At 43.0% G+C, this 23,638-nt stretch overlaps 1 protein-coding gene across 2 annotated transcripts in view; it reads right to left on the bottom strand.

Moving 5' to 3' along the window:
• The window catches only part of LOC146625309 (vasoactive intestinal polypeptide receptor 2-like), a 51,363-nt gene that overhangs the window by 20,726 nt on the left and 6,999 nt on the right, over positions 1–23,638 (bottom strand). For both annotated transcript variants that reach the window (XM_085362739.1, XM_085362740.1), the window contains exons 2-4: positions 19,527–19,626; positions 16,890–16,997; positions 15,541–15,644 (exon numbers count right to left, since the gene is read on the bottom strand). In XM_085362739.1, the coding sequence (XP_085218865.1) occupies positions 15,541–15,644; positions 16,890–16,997; positions 19,527–19,626 (312 nt within the window). The remainder of the gene's footprint in view (positions 1–15,540; positions 15,645–16,889; positions 16,998–19,526; positions 19,627–23,638) is intronic.

Genomic DNA, 23,638 nt, shown 5'->3' with positions numbered 1-23,638 from the left:
GACCGGCGTCGTCCGGGTGCCGAGGTGGTGACTTGGGGAGGTGAGGGCCCCCGCATAGCTACGGAAATAACACTGGAACGGCCGTGTAATCACGGGTTCACATTTATTCCGGACTAGAACAAGACACATTTTGCGAACAAAGGTTGAGTCTAGATTAGTAAAGAAATATAAAAAGGTTGAATTCCTCGTTTCAGTGGTTGAAATTGTTGTGTGCCTGTCCCCTGACGAGTGTGAAATTAAAATAAAGAGGGAATTTGGAGCCACATAGAGATAGACGGGCATAATTGGGTGTATTACTCTGTGGTGTAATAAAAATAAAAAGGAGAGATAGTAAGAGGTGTGCAGTGGAGAATTATGGAGGAGTACAGAGAGGAATGTGTTGGGAGACTGGCGTACAGTTTACGCTGTCAAGGTAGGCGTGTTGCCTGCTTATCTGTTTAACAGTGATGAAAATGAAATTAAATAAATCTCTTAGTGTGTTAATACAGGAAGCTGCGGACCTGGACCAACTGCCCCCACAAGCACAGCGGCCGAAGCAAAATTATAGGTAATGGGAACCACACCCAGCACGAATCAGCAGCTGTGAAAAAGACAGCAGCGAGGAGAGAATTAGAGGAGAAATTAAGAGAAGTTTTAACACATAAAATTGGGGCCAACGGACTTGTGGCGGTTGGGAAGGCGTCCGGAGCATCACAACAAAAAGGTGAAACAAAAACACACACAAGCAGAGAAATCTGAGAGAAAGGCTCCTTTTAAGGTAATGCCTAGTTTGAGAAAAGTTAAAATTAACCTGCTTGCCTACAAACGCACATACACGCAATGAAGAAGCAGCTTACACTCATGAACACGTGAAGATTTTCCAGCAAGGTTAAAGAAAAATTAACATACTTAAATGATGAAGTCTATACATTACTGACAAAGAAACCCTCTGGGTTGCAGGACAACAATTTAACTAAAAAAAAAAAAAAAAAAAGGAACACTGGTCTAACCAACCAGGCAAGACGCAACAAATTTAGTGGTAAAAAGAGTCAAATTGTGACATGTTTTCTGTTGATTGATTAATAAAAGTGATTACTGAATGAAAGAAAATTCCTTTTTTGGGTTTTTAAACATGATCTTAAGAATTTTAATATGTACTTGTGTTGTCCTGTCAACTTGGTGGGTTAGGAGTTGATTATATCGGGAGAGAAAAAACAAAAAAAAAAGGGGGAGAGAAGGCTGACACAGGGCCTGGTCCCGGTGTGTCTCCCCTCTGAATAACACAGCCAACACAACATCATTTTCCTGTTCGTTTGTTTTTGTTTTGTTTTGTTTTTATTTTTTCTATACATATTTAATTACAGGCTGCTTTGCCGGCCCTGAAAGCCGAGGCTGACTGGACTCCTGCTCTCCCCCATACGTGACACTGACCAAATGCTGCAACAGCTGGACCCACAACAACGACCTGAGAATGTCAACAGACCTGCAGGAATGTGATCTCATGCAGCCGAGACGGAGAGCACTAAACCTAAGGCCCGTTTCACTACACGGGGGAAAATTCCCAGACTGCGTCAGCTGACAGAGCTGTGACGAGACGCCCGCCAAGCCCGAATGAAAAGTAAGGCCGAGCGAAAGAATGCTGACCTTGATAACTTTGCATTCACACTGTGCAGGACAGTGATGGACCAACACGGATGATCGGGTGGCGAGAAAGGGAGTGACCGAGACAAGAGGAGTAACTGAGGACAGAAGGCACCTCAGAATGGACAAAAACACAGAAGAAGATGCAGGTTTCACCTGCGGTGAACATCGACACTGGAGAAAGGACTGCCCCAATTGGGGTCAGAACCAGGACGGACTGAATTTTGAGCAGCAGCAGCAGCAGCAATGGTCGCAAACAAACTGAAAAGGAGGGGGGCAGGACCCCAGGGCATGCTTCAGGCCGTGGTTTACCCAGAACACCAGAACAGGAAAGTGATGAACACAAACACCCACACAAACACACACATCTACATGCACTGACTCAGAATGAAGAGAAACAAACACACACACACACACACACACATTAAAGACGGTACAATATTACAGAGTATCAGAACAGCCCTTAGTGACAGTAGTGAGGAAGAACACGCTTTCAACAGGAAGCAACATGGTGGCTCTTACTCATCAAATCAGAGACTAATGCCAAGATGGCGGCGCGCACGGGTGCAGCGGCTCTTAGCTCTTCAGTTTGGTGCTCGTTTTTACTTTTAATGTGGATATTTTTGAATGTTTGCAACGCCGCCATCTCTTACAGTCGCCAGAACCTAATTGACCTAGGTTTTAAATATAGTTTGTCTGTTTCTGGCGACTATCAGCGAACACACAACATCCTGGTGGAGATAGCGAGACCGCCAGGGTCACCGTGGATGGTCTGCCCGCCCAGCAAGCGTAGAAGGCGACGGAGGGAAAGAAAGCAGAAGAGGGGATGCCGGTCGGGCTCAGACGCTAGGCTACGCAAACATCCACACCGGCCAGCACTTCCGAGCCTTTTCCTATCGAACGCCAGATCCATCACCCACAAACTTGACGAATTGGAGCTACAGATAGCCAACACAAGCTTTGCACGTAACTGCAGCATTATTCTTATTACGGAGACGTGGCTTCACCTGCTGATTCCCGACGCTGCAGTCGAGTTAGCAGGCCGCACGCTACACCGGCATGACAGAAACAGCAACTCAGGTAAAAGCAGAGGAGGGGGGCTATGTGTTTACGTGCATAACGAGTGGTGTTGTAACAGCAGGATCATTCACACACACTGTTCTCCTGATTTGGAGGTTCTGGCAGTCTCGTGCAGACCTTTTTACATCCCGAGGGAGTTTACAGTAGTTATTGTGATAGCTGTTTATATACCGCCGGATGCTAACGTTAGCACGGCTCTCAGCCTCTTGCTCAACACCATAAACAAACAACAGCTTGCCCACCCCGATGGGGTTTTTATTGTCGCCGGCGACTTTAACAAAGCGTGCCTAAAGACTGTGCTTCCTAAATTTGTCCAGTTTGTGGACTTTGCTACGAGAGGAGAACACACTTTGGACCATGTCTATTCAAACATCAGGCATGCTTTCAGAGCGACACCCCTCCCCCACCTGGCTGGATCTGACCACCTCTGCATGTCACTCACCCCCACCTACACCCCCCTGCTGAGAAAAACAAAGCCCCAGACAAAGACAATAAAAACCTGGCCTGAAGGAGCCCTTTCTCAACTGCAGGACTGCTTCTCAACAACTGTATGGGATTTATTCTCCAGCCACAACCTCCAGGAGTACACGGACACTGTACTCTCGTACATCAGGAACTGTGTTGACAATGTCACCGTCAACAAAAGGGTCAGGGTGTTTCCAAATCAAAAACCCTGGATGAATAGCGAAGTGCAATCCCTCCTAAAAAGCCGCAACACTGCCTTCAAGTCAGGGGACAGGGCTGCGTATAGGGCGGCCAGGGCAGACCTGAGTAGAGGCATCAGGAAAGCTAAGGCTGCCTATAGGAGGAGGATTGAAGATCACTTTGCTGACAACGACCCCAGAAAAATGTGGCAGGGGATCAATCACATTACCAACTACAGAAGCAATAACCAGGCAACATCTAGGACTGATGCCTCACTGGCTGAGGATCTAAACCGTTTCTTCGCCCGCTTTGAGACGACCAAGCCCTCAGCTGCCACACCACTTCCACCCGCCCCCAGCACTGGCACACTAACACTTAGGGAGCACCAAGTGAGGTGTGTTCTAAGGTCAGTGAATCCCAGGAAGGCGGCAGGTCCTGATGGAATACATGGAAAGGTTCTCAGAGCATGTGCTGACGAACTGACCGGAGTCTTCACTAAAATCTTCAACCTTTCCTTGTCATCAAACACCGTCCCGCCCTGCCTCAAAACCTCCACCATCATCCCCATCGCCAAGAAGACAGCTGTGGCCAGCCCAAATGACTACAGGCCTGTTGCACTTACGCCTGTAGTGATGAAGTGCTTTGAGAGACTGGTCTGTCAGCACATCAGGGCCGGTCTGCCTCCCACTCTGGACCCCCACCAATTTGCCTACAGGACAAATCGTTCCACCGAGGACGCTATCACCATAGCGCTCCACACTGCGCTGAGTCACCTGGAGCACCGAGGAAGCTATGTGAGAATGCTCTTTCTGGACTTCAGCTCAGCATTCAATCATATCATCCCGGAGATCCTGGTCCAGAAACTGTCTCACCTGGGACTCTCCACCCCCATCTGCCTCTGGATCAAGGACTTCCTGACAAATAGACCACAGTCTGTCAGACTCGGCCCCCACCGGTCCAGCACCATCACACTCAGCACCGGGTCTCCACAAGGATGTGTTTTGAGTCCCCTCCTGTTTACGCTCTACACATCCGACTGCTCCCCTACCCATCTCTCAAACACCATCATAAAGTTCGCGGATGACACCACAGTGGTTGGACTCATCTCAAGGGGGGATGAGTCGGACTACAGAGATGAGGTCAACAGACTGACTGAGTGGTGTTCAGTTAACAACCTCCAACTGAACACCACGAAAACTAAAGAACTTATCTTGGACTTCAGGAAGGGCAGAGCAGACCCGGCCCCACTTTACATTCACGGGAGCTGTGTGGAGAGGGTACACTCCATGAGGTTTCTGGGCGTGCAGATATCTGATGACCTCTCCTGGACTGCAAATACTACAGCGGTGGTTAAAAAGGCCCAGCAGCGTCTCCACTTTCTGAGAGTGCTCAGGAGGAACAACCTGGAGGAGAGGCTGCTGGTGACATTTTACAGAGCCACCATAGAGAGCATCCTAACGTACGGCATAACAACATGGTATGCAGGGTGCTCAGCTGCAGACAGGAAAGTACTGCAGCCACTGTGACAAAGACAAATATTTATATACAGAGGGACAGGCCAACAGAAGAAATGAAGACAATCAGGACAATTAGGGGAGACAGGCAGGAAGCAAAACTAACACGCAAAACAAAAGAAAACACGTTTTCTGAGTCTTTGAAACAAGTCAGAGGGAGGCACGTGGAAATTGGGAAACATGGGAAGTGTGGAGGAAAATATGACTTAGAATAACAGACAAGGGTTAATCCACAACCTTCAACTTATTACTAGAAACTGAAATGTGAAAACAGCAAGAGACTTGATAAAATATCATAAGAATGATAAGTAATCAAAAAGAGGACATCCCAAAATGAATCAAAAACATAGAGCACTGGAATGGCCTCAAAACCAGCAAGAAAACACTTTAAAAACTCACATCCAGAAACGGTAAAGCAATTCAAACCTCGGGGTACAAAAGAGGGGTTGTGCCCTGAGACGAAATCGATATTAATCAAGCTTCAGTAAATAGCTACTTAAATCATCTATCTATCCATCGATGGATGGATGGATGGATGGATGGATGGATGGATGGATGGATGGATGGATAGATAGTCAGTCTTACTCTTAAACCAAAGCGATTAGTGCCTAAACCTGAACAACCAGCAGGTGAAAACAAATCTAAACGGTGACTTCATAGTCTTGTGATTTACAGTGGGGCAAAAAAGTATTTAGTCAGCCACCGATTGTGCAAGTTCCCCCACTTAAAATGATGACAGAGGTCAGTAATTTGCACCAGAGGTACACTTCAACTGTGAGAGACAGAATGTGAAAAAAAAATCCATGAATTCACATGGTAGGATTTGTAAACAATTTATTCGTAAATTAGGGTGGAAAATAAGTATTTGGTCACCTCAAACAAGGAAAATCTCTGGCTCTCACAGACCTGTAACGTCTTCTGTAAGAGGCTTTTCTGTCCCCCACTCGTTACCTGTATGAATGGCACCTGTTTGAACTCATCATCTGTATAAAAGACACCTGTCCACAGCCTCAAACAGTCAGACTCCAAACTCCGCCATGGCCAAGACCAAAGAGCTTTCGAAGGACACCAGGAAAAGTATTGTAGACCTGCACCAGACTGGGAAGAGTGAATCTACAATAGACAAGCAGCTTGGTGTGAAAAAATCAACTGTGGGAGTAATCATCAGAAAATGGAAGACATACAAGACCACTGATAATCTCCCTCGATCTGGGGCTCCACGCAAGATCTCATCCCGTGGGGTCAAAATGATCATGAAAACGGTGAGCAAAGATCCCAGAACCACACGGGGGGACCTGGTGAATGACCTGCAGAGAGCTGGGACCAAAGTAACAAAGGTCACCATCAGTAACACACTACAACGGCAGGGAATCAAATCCCGCAGTGCCAGACGTGTTCCGCTGCTGAAGCCAGTGCATGTCCAGGCCCGTCTGAAGTTTGCCAGAGAGCACATGGATGATACAGCAGAGGATTGGGAGAATGTCATGTGGTCAGATGAAACCAAAGTAGAACTTTTTGGTATAAACTCAACTCGTCGTGTTTGGAGGAAGAAGAATACTGAGTTGCATCCCAAGAACACCATACCTACTGTGAAGCATGGGGGTGGAAACATCATGCTATGGGGCTGTTTTTCTGCCAAGGGGACAGGACGACTGAGCCGTGTTAAGGACAGAATGAATGGGGCCATGTATCGTGAGATTTTGAGCCAAAACTTCCTTCCATCAGTGAGAACTTTGAAGATGAAACGAGGCTGGGTCTTCCAACATGACAATGATCCAAAACACACCGCCCGGGCAACAAAGGAGTGGCTCCGTAAGAAGCATTTGAAAGTCCTGGAGTGGCCTAGCCAGTCTCCAGACCTCAACCCCATAGAAAATCTGTGGCGGGAGTTGAAAGTCCGTGTTGCTCGGCGACAGCCCCAAAACATCACTGCTCTCGAGAAGATCTGCATGGAGGAATGGGCCAAAATACCAGCTACTGTGTGTGCAAACCTGGTAAAGACCTATAGTAAACGTTTGACCTCTGTTATTGCCAACAAAGGTTATTTTACAAAGTATTGAGTTGTATTTTTGTTATTGACCAAATACTTATTTTCCACCCTGATTTACGAATAAATTCTTTACAAATCCTACCATGTGGATTCATGGATTTTTTTTTCACATTCTGTCTCTCACAGTTGAAGTGTACCTCTGGTGCAAATTACTGACCTCTGTCATCATTTTAAGTGGGGGAACTTGCACAATCGGTGGCTGACTAAATACTTTTTTGCCCCACTGTACATCACCACACTTAAACTCTCTTTAAAACAAGTTTAAAACAAGTTGTATAAACATCGGTTATAGCTTCATAGCAGTCATCCAAACAATGTTTACAGCTGTACCAGATGTTTTCTGGTGGCCTGAGGAGCATTTCTGCTCTGTTGACCTTTGGGATTACTCAACAGCACGTGACAGAAAACTACACAACCCACAAGGACACCTCTTTTTTCTCTGCAAGGCAGAGGACGCAGTGTAATGTGCAATGATTTAAAGAGATAGAGCTCTTTCATGTTTTTCTATGACACTTGACATAAATGTATTTATTTCAAACTCTGTGATATCGTTGTATTTCTTTGTTTAAGAGTAAAATCTGAGGGACACAGGCCTGGACAGGTAGGGAAAAATATGTATTCTCTGACCAGTTGGTGAGTGGTTGGAGCTGGACAGGAGGGGCTTGTGGCAATGCGGGAACTGCACAAAAATCCACCTTATTGTTCTGGAAAGGCCGGAGTGCCATGTCTCCCATAAATTGCTGGATTGTCTGCAAACAATTGTTGCACTTTTTCTACTAGTGGTTGAAGTAATCACAAGGGGCTGCAACAGTTAGCAACTGCCAGCAACCTCCTGCAACTACTTGCCAAGTGGTTGTGGAATACACAATTTTCTCCTACAAGCAGGAGTCCTGGTTGCCAAAGGATCACCAACTGGTCTCTAGGCCTCAGGGACTGGGGCTTTGGTATTGATTGCACAGTGACTGACAGCAAACCTCAACAACCACTCACCACTGACTGGGGAATATGCATTTTTCCCTTGCAACTAGTGGTTTCCAGATGGTTGCTAATCAGTGTCCTGGCCTGTGTGACTGGGGCCTACGCTGTTTTGTTTGTGCCTGGCCTTGTACATTTGTATGTGCTTTGAATGGTGAGGTTTTGAGGGTAAATCCATGGCTATAGCACACTTTGGAAGCTTTATGTTTAGGTAACCTGATATGGAAGTGGCACAATTTTCATCCCAGTATGCAGTGAAGAGTCTTACTGTATACAGATAACAAAATTTTAATGTTAAGTCAATGTGGTTATGTATAGTGACTCTGGCTCCCTTAGATATCCATCCACCCATCCATCATAGGGACTTATCCCAGCTGTAATAGTGCAGTGGTAATGTATTTGCTAATAAATGACTAATGTCACTCTTGTTCTTGTCTTCTAAATTTCTATATGGACTGTGGCCACAATAGTCATAATAGGAAACTCTGATACAGCCTGGCTGTTGGTTTGGATTAACAGAACGGCCTGGGATGGAGCCACATTCCCATTTTGAATTATTGTTTCAGGCCATCCCTGTGTGCAATACACAGTATTTACTAGCTGTTTATAATAGAGTTATATAAATGTAACAGTATTTATGTTGTGTGTGATTCCACTTGTCACGATAAACACAATTTGTTATCCGTGTATGTGTGACACTGTATTGTCTCAGTGGCGCCCTCTCTCAGAGATGGTGGACAAAAGTCAGTTCATGAGAGATGTGTGTTATGGGCACAACTAGTAATGCATGTGTCTGCTATATGACACTGTAAATGATTTAACTGTTAGTACGAAGAGTTTAAGTGGACAGCTGAGCTTTTAAAGTGCTAAAAAATCTATATAACAGAATAATAGACTCGCTAAGCTAAGTGCAAAGATTCTGAGCTTCTGTGACGTGCTGTTCTTAGAGCTGCCCATAATGAGCCAAATATCGGACCAGGACATATTCTGACTTTATCCAGGTACGCATTTACACATTATTTTATTTGTTATATTATTCCAGATGCACATCTTCACATTAATGTGTTTTATTATTGGGCATAATGATAATATTATATGTTATATTTTATAGCCAATGTCGAAACTTTGCCAGTTCATGAGATGTGCCTGAGGCAGCGCCAACCTGCCTGAACGAGATTCTGATCTTATCCAGGTACACGCTTTCATAGTTCTGTATTTGTTATATTACTTGCCACAACATTATTTGTTATAGTATTAGACAGTGTTGAAACGTTGGCAATTCAATAGAGACGTGCCTGAGAATGAAAGGTTTGCACGACCAGAACATATTCTGCTCTTATTTTAGATTTTCTATTCATTAGCAAAAGTTATTATGACATGTTGTTTTTTCAGATGACGTTGGACAACAGGACATCATCCCGTGGAGCTCTGCTTCAAAGCCTCCAGCTCAGCGTTTTTGTTGTCACCGTCTTGGTGTTTTCAGCTATGGCAGGCAGCTGCCAGACAGGACTGTGAAACCACACACAAGTCGGTCAACAGACATTAGCCAGACAGCATGTCTTCTTTTTGGATTTTTAAAATGTCAATAATTTACAAAACTCGCTTAATGTTTTATTCATTGTGATAATTATGTTGACCAGAAGTGGGCAATATTACCCAAGAGAACATGATATTACACGTTATGGCAATATCATAAAATACTCAGTAGTACTGAGGCCCTGTGAGGGGCATTTGAGGGTCTTTCAAACTTTTATTTGGACACTGGCTGCTTTTTCACTCATTTTGAGTCCAGTCCTTGCACGTGACCATTTTCACAGGAATGTTTTGGGGGCTTTTTTGTTTTTTTGTCTGTTGGGCCACTTAATACTGACCTATGAATAACTGAAGCATAAAAGGGCACCTCACTTAGGGGATGAGCCACTGTTGTGTCTACGCATAACAACAACTCAGCACAGACCCAAACAGTTTCTTTACACTCTGTTTGCTTCATTTACAGCCTGTCACGAAAACATGTCATTTGTTCCATTTCTTTAGCTGAATCTATGAAAAATGTCAATAGCACAGTTTGACAGGCATAAAACAGATTTCTACACAAACAAAATGAGCTATTATTAGAAGACTTGGCATATCTCAACATGGTTTGCAGTGTGTCGGAAACCGGACAAGTGGAGGGCAAACAAAAGAAGTGGTACGCCTAAAAAAGCATCTACAGCAGATGAAGAGTATGTGAAAGTCAAGTCCTTAACAAATGGGAAAATATCCAGCAAAGACCTGACACAGGAACTGAGAGATGCATGCCTTCAGTTGATCCATTTACTGTTGGAGCTTCATCAGAAATGGAGCATCAGTGTCAGCAGATCTTATGGAGTGAGGAATCCAAATTGAACCCAATTAAAGTTTTGGAGGTCAAAGAGGTCAGGAGAAGTAAAACAAGGTCTGCAGACATCTGCAAAACACAGCAGAGGATCTGTCATGGTTTGTAACTACGTTCCATTCAGCGTGTTGGAGATCTTCTCAGAAATGATGCAATTTTGAACACAGAAAAGTACCATCAGATACTGATCTTAATTTTTCAGCATGACAAAGATCCCAAACATACTGTCAATGAAGCAAAAGCATAACTTTAAAAAAGAAAACCGCTCAGTGTGAACACTGTTAGTCATGCATTGTCCTCCCCAGAGTCTCTCAACATCATTAAAGCCGAGTGGGATCATTTTGACAGAACGGGGGAAAAGGCATCGATTGTCTCTAAAGAAGAGACTGGAGTATCTCTGGAGGCTATTCCAGAAAACGACTTAAAGAAATGACAAGAAAGCGGAGAAAGGTGACAGAGAGAGTTCAGGCTGTGATGAAGAATAAAGAGGGTTGTACCAAATGTTGACATTCATCTTAGAATTGTACAAACTCTGTTTTTGCACCTATATTCCATCTCCTTGCAAAATCGAAGGAGTGACCCAAAACTTTGGCGAGTAGAGCAGCTCATTGATTTTAGTATGGTCAGCATACATCTCTCAAAAAGGAGACATCCTCTTCAATTTGTTCCACATTTACTCTGCAATTCATCAAGATGCAATAAAATACTGCTCTTATCACATATTTTTACTTCATCCTAATTCATACAATAAATCTACTTGCTTTTAAAAGCAAGTAGTGAAAAAACAAGAGAAGTGTGTGGCATTATTTCAGGGACAGTGTGGACCCAATAATGGTTCCCGGATATTCTCTTAAACCTGGTTGTTACTCGCTTGTTTAAAGCTCATTATAAAAGAAAGGGTCCAGGAATGCAGCCGTGATTACAAGCAATAACTATGAGGTCAGAAAATAAGCTCCATGGCGTCACGCTGGACTCCTCTGAGCAACAAGAAAACACCCACGCATCCCCATACACACTCAAACGCCCATTAAAAAACAGCAGAGCAGGCATACCGCTCTGAGAACAGGAAAAGCCTTTTTTTCTCGAGCACCTGCAGCATTCAGCTCAAATACTCACCTGTGTCACTCAGGTTCCTAATCCTCCTCTGAGTCAGCTGAAGGGGTGGGAGAATTTCGAGAAGCCTTACCTTCATCTTGTGATGAAGCAGATATGGGAACAGATGAGGCCGGATTAGAGAGCACAGTGTGCCAAGACCGGGAAGTGAACCCCGCAACTCTGTTGGAGGAGCTGGGAATTTAAGCCGGTGTCTAGCCACAACAGATACAGAACAGACCCATGCAGAAGACTGAATCCAGTGGATTTCTCATGTTCTCTGGTCACTTGCATTATTTCTCATATACCTATGAAAAGAGGAAAAAAGTCTTTTTTGATGTTAAAGAGGAGCTTAAGTGGAAATGATGAGGAAGTTTAAGACCTCAGGCAGAAGGCTTCATCCTGCATCTCTGTAACTTTTATAAAGGGCCAGCCAGCTTTGCATAGATCTCTGCATCAGCATGACGTCATAGAGAGGGAGTATACTTTGTATGGTCATCTCAGGCACACAGCTCTGGCTGTGAACTCTGGTGCTCCACCTTCCTGTTGTACAAACCTTTTCTTTATTATCCCTCCACTCAAGTCAGATTGTGGTATGACAGCAAAAACAGACGCAGACAGGCGGCGGTTTCTATTGCTTCCACAGAGAGTGAAGGTCCAGACAGAGTTTCTCTTACCAAGTGGCAAACATGGAAGAGATGTGCAGATCAGTTTGTAACAAAGGAATTAAATGCATCTGACTTTTTGTTCAACTTTCTGCTTATTTGGTTGCAACGTAGTCCTCCACATACATAGACTAGCACAATGTAAGCAGCATGTTAAGTCATTTATGTGCATGTAAACTGCTTTGTTGCATGGTAAGCAAAGCATGTAAGACACGAGCATCAAAGCAGGAGGTTGAGAGTCTGAGTCACCCTTGATTTTTCTTTCTTCTTTGTTCTTTTTTGGTTCAACACAGAAACGTTTGCTGGTCTGCTGTTTTCTACATGCCTCAACATTTTATCCTAAAAGAATCTGATGGGAAGTATCTGTAGAAGATTTTGGGGAGTTAATCAAAATTAAAGATCACAGAGTGCCTTCAAAACATTTTTGATCTGCTTCACCACCAAAGGGGAAGATTAGAGGATTACTAAAGATACTGTGTAGGGAAATGAACATCTCAAACAAATTTCACAGCACTCAGTCCAACTGATGCTTCAGTCTGTAACAAAATTATGACCCAACATTTGAGCATTTTTGCAGTTATAGTAGAAAGAATGTAACACTCATTATATTACATATTGCAGAAGAAGAGCTACAGAATCAAGGCTTAAATCGAATCGAGGCTAACAACCCTCTCTGTGTTTGGATATGTTATTATTATGTAATTATGTTGACCTCCAAACATGATGCGTTTGTGGTGTTCATCATCAGCTGAAAGATTTATGGAGTCATCTGCAAAGCAGCCAAAAAAACTGTTACCTTTGTGACCTTTGCATCTTTTGTTTACATTTCTTAGCACCACAAATTAAATTCCTCTGAACCCCAGAGCACTGAACTGGACAACAATGAGATGCACAAATAAAGCTCAAAGTATCTGCATAGATAAGCGAGTACAGCTGTGTCATTTCTGTTTGTCAGTTGGATAAACTGAGCAAAACGCTGCAACAGATTCTCACTCATCTGCTCCGCCTAATCACAGAAAAGCACACCAGCACAGTCAGGCCGCGACTTCACGGTGGTCTGAGTTATCTGAGGGGAGACACGAAGAGCAGCAGAGACCAGTGATCAGATGTGTCACCCAGTGAACTTTCCATCCTCTCTGTGCGTTTATCTGTGGGCAGATAAACAAACACACATACAGAGATGCTGATATGAAATCAGCCCTTCTCTTCACCGCTGTGCTGGAGCATCTGAGAAAACTCTGAGCTGAGATCAGACCACAGAGTGGAGACGTATGATCTGTTTTTTTTTTTTTATTTCAGTTCAAATTAAATAAAGCTGCTGATTCCTGCACAGCTTCTGTTTTGCTTAAATAAAGTCTGTTCTGATTCAATGATTTTCAGTGTCTCACTGGAAGCTCCAGAACCTCTTTTTGCACACATCTTTGCATGCAAGTCTGGCTACTTTTTGTTGTATTTCCTCTGAAACAGCCCACATAAAACCACAGATTTAATTATCCTCATACTGCAAAATATGCTGATTGTGTTGTGGTAATTTGTCTTATTTTCCACTGTTCTTGTTGACAACTGGTTACAGAGAAAGAGCTAGAGGCCAGTGTCAGGCAAGTGGAAGCTGGCTGCTTAGAATCAACAGTTAAACTGTGTTGTATAATACTAAAAAGAAATATGAATGATTAGTTTTGCAGACAAATAGCTTTGATTTGAGCTACAGAGGGTATGTAGGTCTTTACTTATTCATGCTACACACAAAACTCCAGCTGAAAGCCTGCAGCATCAGAAATGGTGTTACAACAACTTCTACTTAAGACGATGTCTCCCCAAACTCGTCCACAGTGCTGTCAGGCTACAAAATAGCGATTTATCATTCTGAAGGTGAGTTATAAATAATTTACGCTACACATTTTAGCTCACAGGGGGCTCCTTTATCATTGCTTTTTAGTCTATTCTTCATAATGTTGGAAATGGGGACATCATTTAGACGAAAAGTGATTTGTACGTGCTGATTTCTAACATAAACCATGGGTTAGTTACCATGGAGATTTACCCAGGTAACAGCTGCATCACCTTTGTGGGTGGCTCGCTAAACCTCAAAGCCTGCTTAGCAGCACAGGCCTCTGGACAAAGAGTTTCCCCGTCTCCAACAAACCAACTAACAGCACACTGAAACTAGAGTTCAGCTTTTTCCCAATCAAATCCGGTAAAAATGATTTATCTGCAACTGTTCTGTGGTTGGTTTGCTTCCTCTTGCAATGCAAGCATTTTAAAGTGGGTCAAATCAGCCCACGAACTCTCCCAACATCATCCACAGGCCGAGCATGTGCTGCGTGGGACGTGGCACATACATTTTTTGTGATCAGAACCCAAACGGAAAACGGTGCTAAAACCTGTACACAACAGTTTCACTTGCACTGTGAAAATTCACTTCAAAGGATTCCAACTAAACTTTAAACTCTTTTGATTAAAGCTACATTCAGCTGCTCCCTTATTTGAAAGAGGTCAGCCTGGCAGGGAGCTTTGCATGTTTGATTTGGCAGATTTTTACAGTGACCTTCCTGATGCAACCCCAGAAGCATTTGGGTCTCCTCCCAGAACCAAACCAAAGACCTTTTGCTTGTCAGATGAACACGTGAACTGCTACAGTAAAGAGCCAGAAGCTACATTTATTAGGAACAGGTAAACATTTTTTTTCTGTCAAAAGATGCTTCAACAACTGATTTTTATTTGTTTTTTATCCTTATGCTTCCTTTGTTTCCTAATTATGTCCTATAAAAACACTGATGAACACACACATTAAACTTTTTGGTTATAATTTGATATCATTTTGAGGGGAAAATTTAAAAAAGGATGAAAAAGAATAAAAAAATAGTTTTATTCCCTCAAATGATTAAGTGTATGCACGTGTAGTTGATACATAAAAGCTATACATGGAGGTAAATACATCGTAAATCAACAGCTGTGGTGTATCAATGATATTTGATCCATGAGTGATTTAATATTTTCATGTTTTCTTTATAGTTAGCATGTTTTTAACCATCCAAGCAGTTTCAAATTAACCACCTTGCAACCGCTCTGACTAATCTTCTACCTCATCTGAGAATCCAAGAACCCTGATAAACCAATATTGACAATGTTGCATTAACAGCGACGGGTCCAAGGCCTTCAGCTTCATTAGACAACAGACCTGAGAGTTTCAGCCGCTACAAAGTAGATATGAAAACCAAACACACAACTTTGATCAGGCTCCAAACACACACCAGTTTCTACACTGTAAAGACAAAAAATTCAGTCCTTCTTCGATATTATGTTATGTTATCATGTAAAGGCTCTAATTGCTAGACATTACCTGAGATTGGACTGAGAGAGGATGAGAAAACTGAATGAATTCGCCAGCTAAAAAGGTTCAGGCCGGAAAAGGATTAAAAGAGTTGTTCACAAGCAGCACAACTCCAATCACAGTGGTGCTTCATATAACTCATAACTGCGCTCACAGGCGCACAAACGTAAACACACCACAGACGTCAAACTTGCCCTTTTGGTTGTCTCTGGGGTCTCTAAGGTGCTCGTGCAGGTGATGATGTAGTCGGGATAGACGGTGGACCAGCCACTCTCTGTACAGTTCCTGCTGAGGTTGCCTGAAAGAAAACCGACTGGTTTTAGAGCCTTTTAGAACTGAACTAGTAGATTTCATGAAACCTAACATCAGTGCTGCATATAAAGATATATTGCCCTGATTTTTTTTTTAAAGCTTCAGTGATATTTGTCCACAGATTTTAGATTTGGATAACTGGAATAACAATTATATAACACCAGTGCAGTCAGATTCACAGCAGCAGTTGCCTGGACAGACAAACACAAAGTGGAGATGTTTGTTCCTAATCAGAGCGCCACATTTGGAGAAAACCAAACACAATTGTCAGCATGGTGGTGGAGGGCTCATGATTTGGGCTTGTTTTGAAGCCACAGGAACCTGGACACTCAAAGAATCAGCATAATGATGACACATGTCCATTTTTACCCTCTCAAACAGCTGTCATCAGAGGCAGGCACATGCGTAGGCCTCAGTGAGGACTTTTGATACTGAGCAGCTACTGTTCTCGTCTGTGGTGCTGATTGTGATGCTCATCTATTAATGCTGTGTGTTTCTGCAGAGGCAGCGAGAGGAGGATAAACCAGCCGCTCACTGATGCTACTGAAGGAAATCACAGAGGGTTGGACAGATGGCGTCAGCCGCTGTGCAAATGATCACAAACATTAACAGAAGCAGCTCAAGAAGCACTGGATGGAGACGATAAAAGAGCCACAAGTCAAAGTGAGAAATGGCAGAAAGTTAAAAAAGAAAGAGGTCAAAGAAGTTCTGTTATATTGAAAATAAGTATTAAAGAATTTCAGTGGTAGTAAAAGCAAACATCTTTTCACTTAAGCTTACTTAATCACTCCTTCTTATTAGTGTTGAGACTGGTGGCATTTGAGTGAATCCACTGGATACTTAAAAAGGATTATTTTTCTGTATCAGAGTTCAACAAGATGAAGATTTCAAAGTTTTCAAGCACACAAAAACTAAATTATAATAAATAATAAAATGTTGAGTATGCCACAGTCTTTAAACAGTCCATAAACTGCTGCACAGTGCTGAGTCCTCAGACTTTGTGTGGCGGGGTCATACTAAGTGTCAGCTGTCTTAAAATGTTTTACATGTCGGGGGAAGTTGAAGCTTCCTTTAACTGAAAGTCTGTATAATTTCCAGAACACACTTTTTGTTTTTTTTAGCAAGTCAAGTGTGTGTGTGCGTGTGTGTGTGTGTGTGTGTGTGTGTGTGTGTGTTAACAAAGATGATTGAAGGGCAGCAGGAGGAAGTGTGTCTCTGAGAAGAAGCTCACCGTTCTTGTGAAAAAGCAGCAGGAAGGGGGTGGGACAGTGTAAGGTCAGCACATCGCCGACCGCGGCGCTCGGCCAACATGAAACGTTGTCCCACTCGCCGTGACATCCTGGACAGACATATACAGAGATACACACACACACACAGACATTAGAAGTGTGAACTTGCCTGCACAGAACTTCCTGTTTGGCTGAGCGACTTGTGCGGAGCTTCTGTGCGAGCTGCTGATTGAACGTGGACAATAAATCCAGCCCACATGAAAGCAGCCTGTGAGGTTTGGACATTTAGCTTTACTGCTCAGCCAGGAGGGACAAAGACATTCACGTAACACTCTGAAGGCCTCTTAATAGTTAAGTTAAAAATAAATGTAGCCTGATGAGGCCTGAGAGTAACTAATGCTGGTACTGTCCTTTTACATCAAACACACATGTGTATCTATAGAGCAGCGTGAGAAAAAGCTCACAGTCTGAAAGCTGAGACCACACAGATTAAACACATTTTATTATCTCTGTGCTCAAACATTCGCACACATGACCGTTCACAAACAGCCTCTGTATGTCTGTGCGTCAGTCTTTGGTTACTCATGTTGTGGTTTCACACAGAAATCATCCTAATATACGTCGTGAACATCTGGAGACTCTACTGATGCCGACTGTGTGCAGCAGTCCTTCAAGCCTTTTATTCTCTGAGCCTTTTATTCTTGCTGAAAAACAAGAGGTTAAAAATCAAAGCTGCTTCGTCAGTCAGCTCAAGCATCACACAGAGGTTTGTGTGAGCACAGCAGGCATATCCATGGTGTCACTTTGTACGTTACCATCACTTTATGAATTAATGCGTGTTTCCATCCGGGGTACTTCTCAAAAAAGTAATGCATTACCTTACTTTATTTCTATACTGTCAGACGTAAATTGTGACAGAAGGATAACAGGCCTCCAACTCGCACTGGAGCAGTTCACAGCCGAGCGTGAAGCAGCAGGAATGAAAATCAGCACCTCCAAAGAGTGGCTCATTCTGGGATGAGTTCCTGCCAAAGTGAAGGAGTTTAAGTATCTCAGGGTCTTATTCACGAGTGAGGGGAGAAGGGAGCGAGAGGTCGACAGACGGATTGCTGCTGCAGTGATGGAGATGCTGTACTGGTCCACTGTGGTGAACAGAGAGCTGAGTGAAAAGTGAAGCTCTCAGTTTACCTGTCAGTCTACGTCCCCACCTTCACCCATGGTCACGAGCTGTGGGTAGCGACCGAAAGAATGAGATTGCAGATACAAGCGGCGGAAATGAGTTTCCTCTGAAGGGTGGCTGGCCTCTCCCTTAGAGATAGGGTGAGGAGTTCAGCCATGCAGGAGGAGCTCTGGATGGGCCAGTTGAGGTGGTTCAGGCATCTGACTAGGATACCTCCCAAGCACCTGCTGGGTGAGGTGTTCCAGGCATGTCCCACCAGGAGGAGGCCCCGGGGCAGACCCAGGACACGCTGGAGAGATTATATCTCTCGGCTGGCCGGGGAACACCTTGGTGTTCCACCAGACAAGTTAGAGGGTGTGGCCAGGAAGAAGGAGGTCTGGGCTTCTCTGCTTAGGCTGCTGCCCCTGATAAGTGCAAGAAGATGGATGGATGGATGGATGGATGGATGGATGGATGGATGGATGGCAGGAAGAGTAGAAAGGGAAAGTTTACAAGATGGGGAAACCTGCTATGCTGTATCTTTTAGAGACTGTGGCACTGCTAAAATTCTCACTGGGAATGACCAATTGGACAAGATTGGAAATGAGTGCATCAACGGGATGGCTCAGGTGGAGCTGTTGGGAGACAAACATAGAGAGACAGGACTGAGATGGTTTGGGCATGTGCAGAGGGAACGTGGGTATATTGGACAAAGATGGCTGATTGTGAAGCTGCCAGGCAAGAGGAAAAGAGGAATACCTCAGAGGAGGTTCATGGATGTAGTGAAGGAGGACATGCAAAGGGTTGGTTTGACAGAGGAGGATGTTGCTGTGGTGACTTCCACTCTAATGAGGGCATATCAAAGATGTGGAAAAATGAAGTCTTCAAGTCTGACTGCTCAATGCTTTTGTTATTTGCAGCATGCAGGTCACACAGTTTTCACTTTGCCTTCACGTTTTTATCCTTTCTTGATCAAAATGAATCATTTTTAAATCATCTGATTGTAGCACAAGTGCAGAAAAGAGGTATGTTTGATTTCTCTTCGATCCACCCTCCAAGCAGGTAACTGAAGAAGCCTTTTTAACATTTATAGCTAGCATTTGTGTATGTGTACATGTGTACATTTGTGTGAGTGCGTGTATGTGTGAGTTTGTGCTTTTTGTGGAGTGTTTGATCTCACAAGGTAAACAGCTCAGTGTTGCAACACCGTCTGAAATAGCGTCCAGAGACACACACCACTTCACATCAACTGATTTCATTCAGTGCACTCACACACACACACACACACACACACACACACACACACACACTTTTCCTTACTTGATATGGATCTGAATACTTTTCCGAGGCCTAATATTCAGTGATGCTCTTACAGCAGATTATTTTGCGTCTGCTCCTGCACACGCAGCAGACGTATCGTAAAATACTTTGGATGGGGATTTCCAAACACTTGCTCGTGTGTGTTTCAGTGCATGCGTACCTGCATGAGTGGAATTGTTCGGCTGCAGCTCTGTCTGACAGTCACTCTTTGCTTTCTGCATCTCCCAGTAGAACTGGCAGGGAGAAAACATTCCATTAACCTGTCGGGATGAAGGGAAATACATCTTATGAATATTATCTCCAAAATGAACAAACCTCCTGCGTCAGGCTCTTTGTCTCAGGTTGTGCTGTGCACGCTGGTGTTTGACATACGTGCTCCAGTTTTCTGGAGTAAAGTTCATGTTTCTGCGATCTGCTCTCCTTTCACTCCTATCTGCAGCTTTCAGGGGGAGGATTTAGGCAGTGGTGATGATTTGGGAAGACAAAAAAACACTTCTGCTAAAAGCAAAAACCAAAGCAGGTTAGGTTCCTCGTTAGAGATCAGCGTGTATGACACAATCAAATCTCCATAAAACAGTGTCACCACTCATGAAGGATCCCTCAGAGGCCTCTGCAGACAGCAGGAAGTTTCTATAATCTTTGTCTTTCCCTGAAGAGCATCGGTAATAAGTCCAGAGTCTCAGCGGCAAGTTTGGTCCTTTATTTTATTCTATGTTGGCTGCAAACAGTTTCACAACAGTTTTATTGTTTTAAAAGCATTAATATATATATATATATATATATATATATATATATATATTCTAATTTGTGCATCAAATCTGCAGATACTCCAAATCTTTATGTGAATTCTGTTTTTGTATTTAATTTTTACTCTCAGAGCGTTAAACCCCACCAAGGCTACAGCTGAAGGAATAACAACAACTATTTAATGAAGTACTTGAGTATAATCCATCAGATTATCCTGTCTTTTAATGACACAGTTGTGATACTGAAACATCTGTTAGCTTATTTTGCTAGCTTTCTTTCCTGACCTGACCAAACTTTATTAAATTTCGCACACAATCTCACACCACCCTGGTACTAAACTGCTTTACAGCACCTTTCCTCTCACACCCACTCACTCTGTTGATTGTCTGCAGCAGCTGTGTTACTTCCAGCCTGTATCGTGTGTGTGTGTGTGTGTGTGTGTGTGTGTGTGTGTGTGTGTGTGTGTGTGTGTGTGTGTGTGTGTGTGTGTGTGTGCGTGTGTAATCTTAGTACATTCTTCCATGTTTGTGATTGGTTAGATGCTGTCACCACAACCCTTTTCAAGTGAGCACACTTGTAGTTAAATTGGGAAATCCTTCGGTCAATTTAGGAAAGCTTTGTGTGACCACTTATCTTGATTGTCGGTGTTAGGATTAGTGTGAGTGAGTCCAGATGAAAGAAGGATACCCAGAGTTTGATGAACAGCCTGTTAAAAAACCAACGAGTTGCAAAGTGACCCAGAGACCTCAAGCTGATTGAAATGTTGTGGTGAGAGCTGTTCATGAACAAATGAACACAAACTTCAATTAAATGAAGTGACGCTGTGAAGAAGTATAGGCCCAAATTCTCCCACAACCATGTGAGAAACCGATAAAGTCCCACAGAAAGCAGTTAATTAAAGTTATTGCTCCTAAACGAGGTTCTATAACCGAGACACCTATTCAATCATGTGGTGTAATTAGCCTATCACAGGGCTGCACAGAGGCCTGTGAGAACTTTTTATTTTCCAACGATTGTAAGACTGACTCCTCGGGTTGGGGGCGTGTGGTGGTTGGATCGATACAGCACAGTATTGGGATATTTTGCATGATGATATTGTAATAAAAAAGGGACACCAAATATTGATACTTTATTACATAAAAATACTACAAACAATAGGCTCGTGTCATGCACCAAAATGAGATCATGTCCATCAAGCAAACTAATATTAAACGACCAAAAATCATCCAACAATTTACCCACTTAGCGTGACAAAGCTACCTCCTAATTCAGAGTAAACTAATGCAGTAAAAATAAAACAGCGACCTCCTTGCATCTACAGAAAACAAAACAAAAAAAGCAGGGGCTGCCTGGTGATTATATTGACTTTGTGATGACTAAATTGTTTCCCAGAGCTGCACAATTTTGATCGGAACGCAATTGCAGTCGTCTGATAGGAGGCAACCTTTCTGCAGACAGTCACAGTGTGACGTGGGCTGAGAGTAATGACTCTCGGAGTGATCGCTGGCAGAGGAAAGATTTATTTGAAGAGTTCCAGTCAGGTTTAAAAATTCATCACAGCACAGAAACGGCTTTAGTGAAGGTTACAAATGATCTGCTTATGGCCTCTGACAGTGGACTCATCTGTGTGCTTGTCCTGCTAGACCTCAGCACTGCATTTGACACTGTTATTTATAAAATTTTATCACAGCAATTAGGGCATGCCGTAGGTATTAAAGGTCCTGGTACATATCTATCAAATAGACTCCAATTTGTGCATGTAAATGGAGAGTCCTTTCCACACACTGAAGTTAATTATGGAGTCCACAGGGTTCCATGCTAGGACCAATTCTATATATATTATAGACCAGTGGTCTCCAACCTTTTTTGCACTTTTAAGGTGTCAAAGATAAATACAACTAAATAAAATGATACGACCAAGACAAAAACAGTGGTATTTTGTAAATATAATAATAAACGTGAATTCACTGTGTAATTGTGTAACTTTATTAGCAGCATCCTCCTGAAATGCCCCAACAACATCGAGAGTAACATCCTCCTCTCTGCCCCTTAATGCTCTCTGGTCGTTATGGTAACGTGTAAACATTTCTTTCAAAATAAGACGCACAACTGCAACACGGGAAAAGACCCAGGGAAACCAAATTAACACTAAAAACCCTGAAATCCATAAATTTCACACCCGGTACCAAACCTGTCCGTGGCCCGGGGGTTGGGGACCGCTGTTATAGATGTTTCCCTTCGGCAGTGTCATTAGAAGGCATAGGATACATTTTCATTGCTATGATACCCCGCTCAATCTATCCATGAAGCCAGATAACACACATCAGTTAGTTAAACTGCATAAACGTCTTGAAGACATAAAAACCTGAATGACCTCTAATTTTCTGCTTCTAAATTCAGATAAAAATGAGGTTATTGTGGTTTGGCCTAAAAATCCTCGAAATACAGATTCTAACCAGATTCTTACTCTGGGTGTCATTATGTGTTTGATCAGGATGTGTTAAACAAACATGTAGGACTGCTGCTCGCATTTGTGCAATGACATCCTGTCTCAAAGTGATGCTGAAAAACTAGTGCATGCATTTAGTACTTCTAGGCTAAACTATTGGAATTTATTATTATCAGGCTGTCTTATAAAGCCCTATATAACCATTAGTTGTTATTAATCTCTGGCTCTCTTCCACAGCATGTCTTTTTTCCTGTTTTCCCCCATCGACCCCAATCAGTTAATGCAGATAGCTGCCCATTCTGGAGCCCAGCTCTGTCGGAGGTATGTAGGGTCTTTACCTTGTAGTTTAAAGCAACATGAGGTGATGCTGAGTGAAGGTATTGCTACTGCAACTCAGTCATCCAGGTAACACTAAAATCAAAAGACTCAATAAGGGTTTTTATAGTAAGGGGAAAGTTCAATTTTAGTTAAACCTTCGAGAAAAAAATAACAAATTTAAGCAGTTATGATATTAACTACAAATTAGAAATACATTTATATATTTGAAAAGTATTTGGTTGCAGTTTGGTTCAGTTGCACAGAAGCTGCCTTTGAAAACAGATTTCAATCTGAACCTCATTAATTAGCCTCACCTCGTTCGTACTGACTGTGCCGACTCGAGTGCTACTGAATGAGAACCATAACCCACATTTTCCTGCTGCCACCGTCAAACCCTCATATGTGTGAGTGTGTGTGCTGGTACAGCTGATGGTAGCCATGGACACACACTCAAACAGACTGTACACAAAGGGCAACATGAACAAAGAAAAACACTCAAACAGAACAAGTTCATGTGTCAACTTGATTCACTGATATACCGCGAATGTGCGTGTGTGTTGGGAGGTCTGTTTACACTTAGATTTATGGTCACTCTGCACAGTGTTTCAGATCTGTCAGTCTGTTTATACACACACACACACACACACACACTAAAATGTCTTTAGCCAAAAACCTGACCATTATATCACCTATCATGCTCACCAATCAAACATCACTTTCCTTCTGTCTTTAAGTGACCCATCAAAGGAGAGACTCAG

The sequence above is a fragment of the Diplotaxodon limnothrissa genome, linkage group LG9 (genome assembly GCF_057381915.1).
Source record: "Diplotaxodon limnothrissa isolate DT_005_m linkage group LG9, D_limnothrissa_male_GT1.1, whole genome shotgun sequence".
In the NCBI taxonomy this organism is placed as follows: domain Eukaryota; kingdom Metazoa; phylum Chordata; class Actinopteri; order Cichliformes; family Cichlidae; genus Diplotaxodon; species Diplotaxodon limnothrissa.
This window is presented reverse-complemented; position numbering and strand designations above follow the sequence as displayed.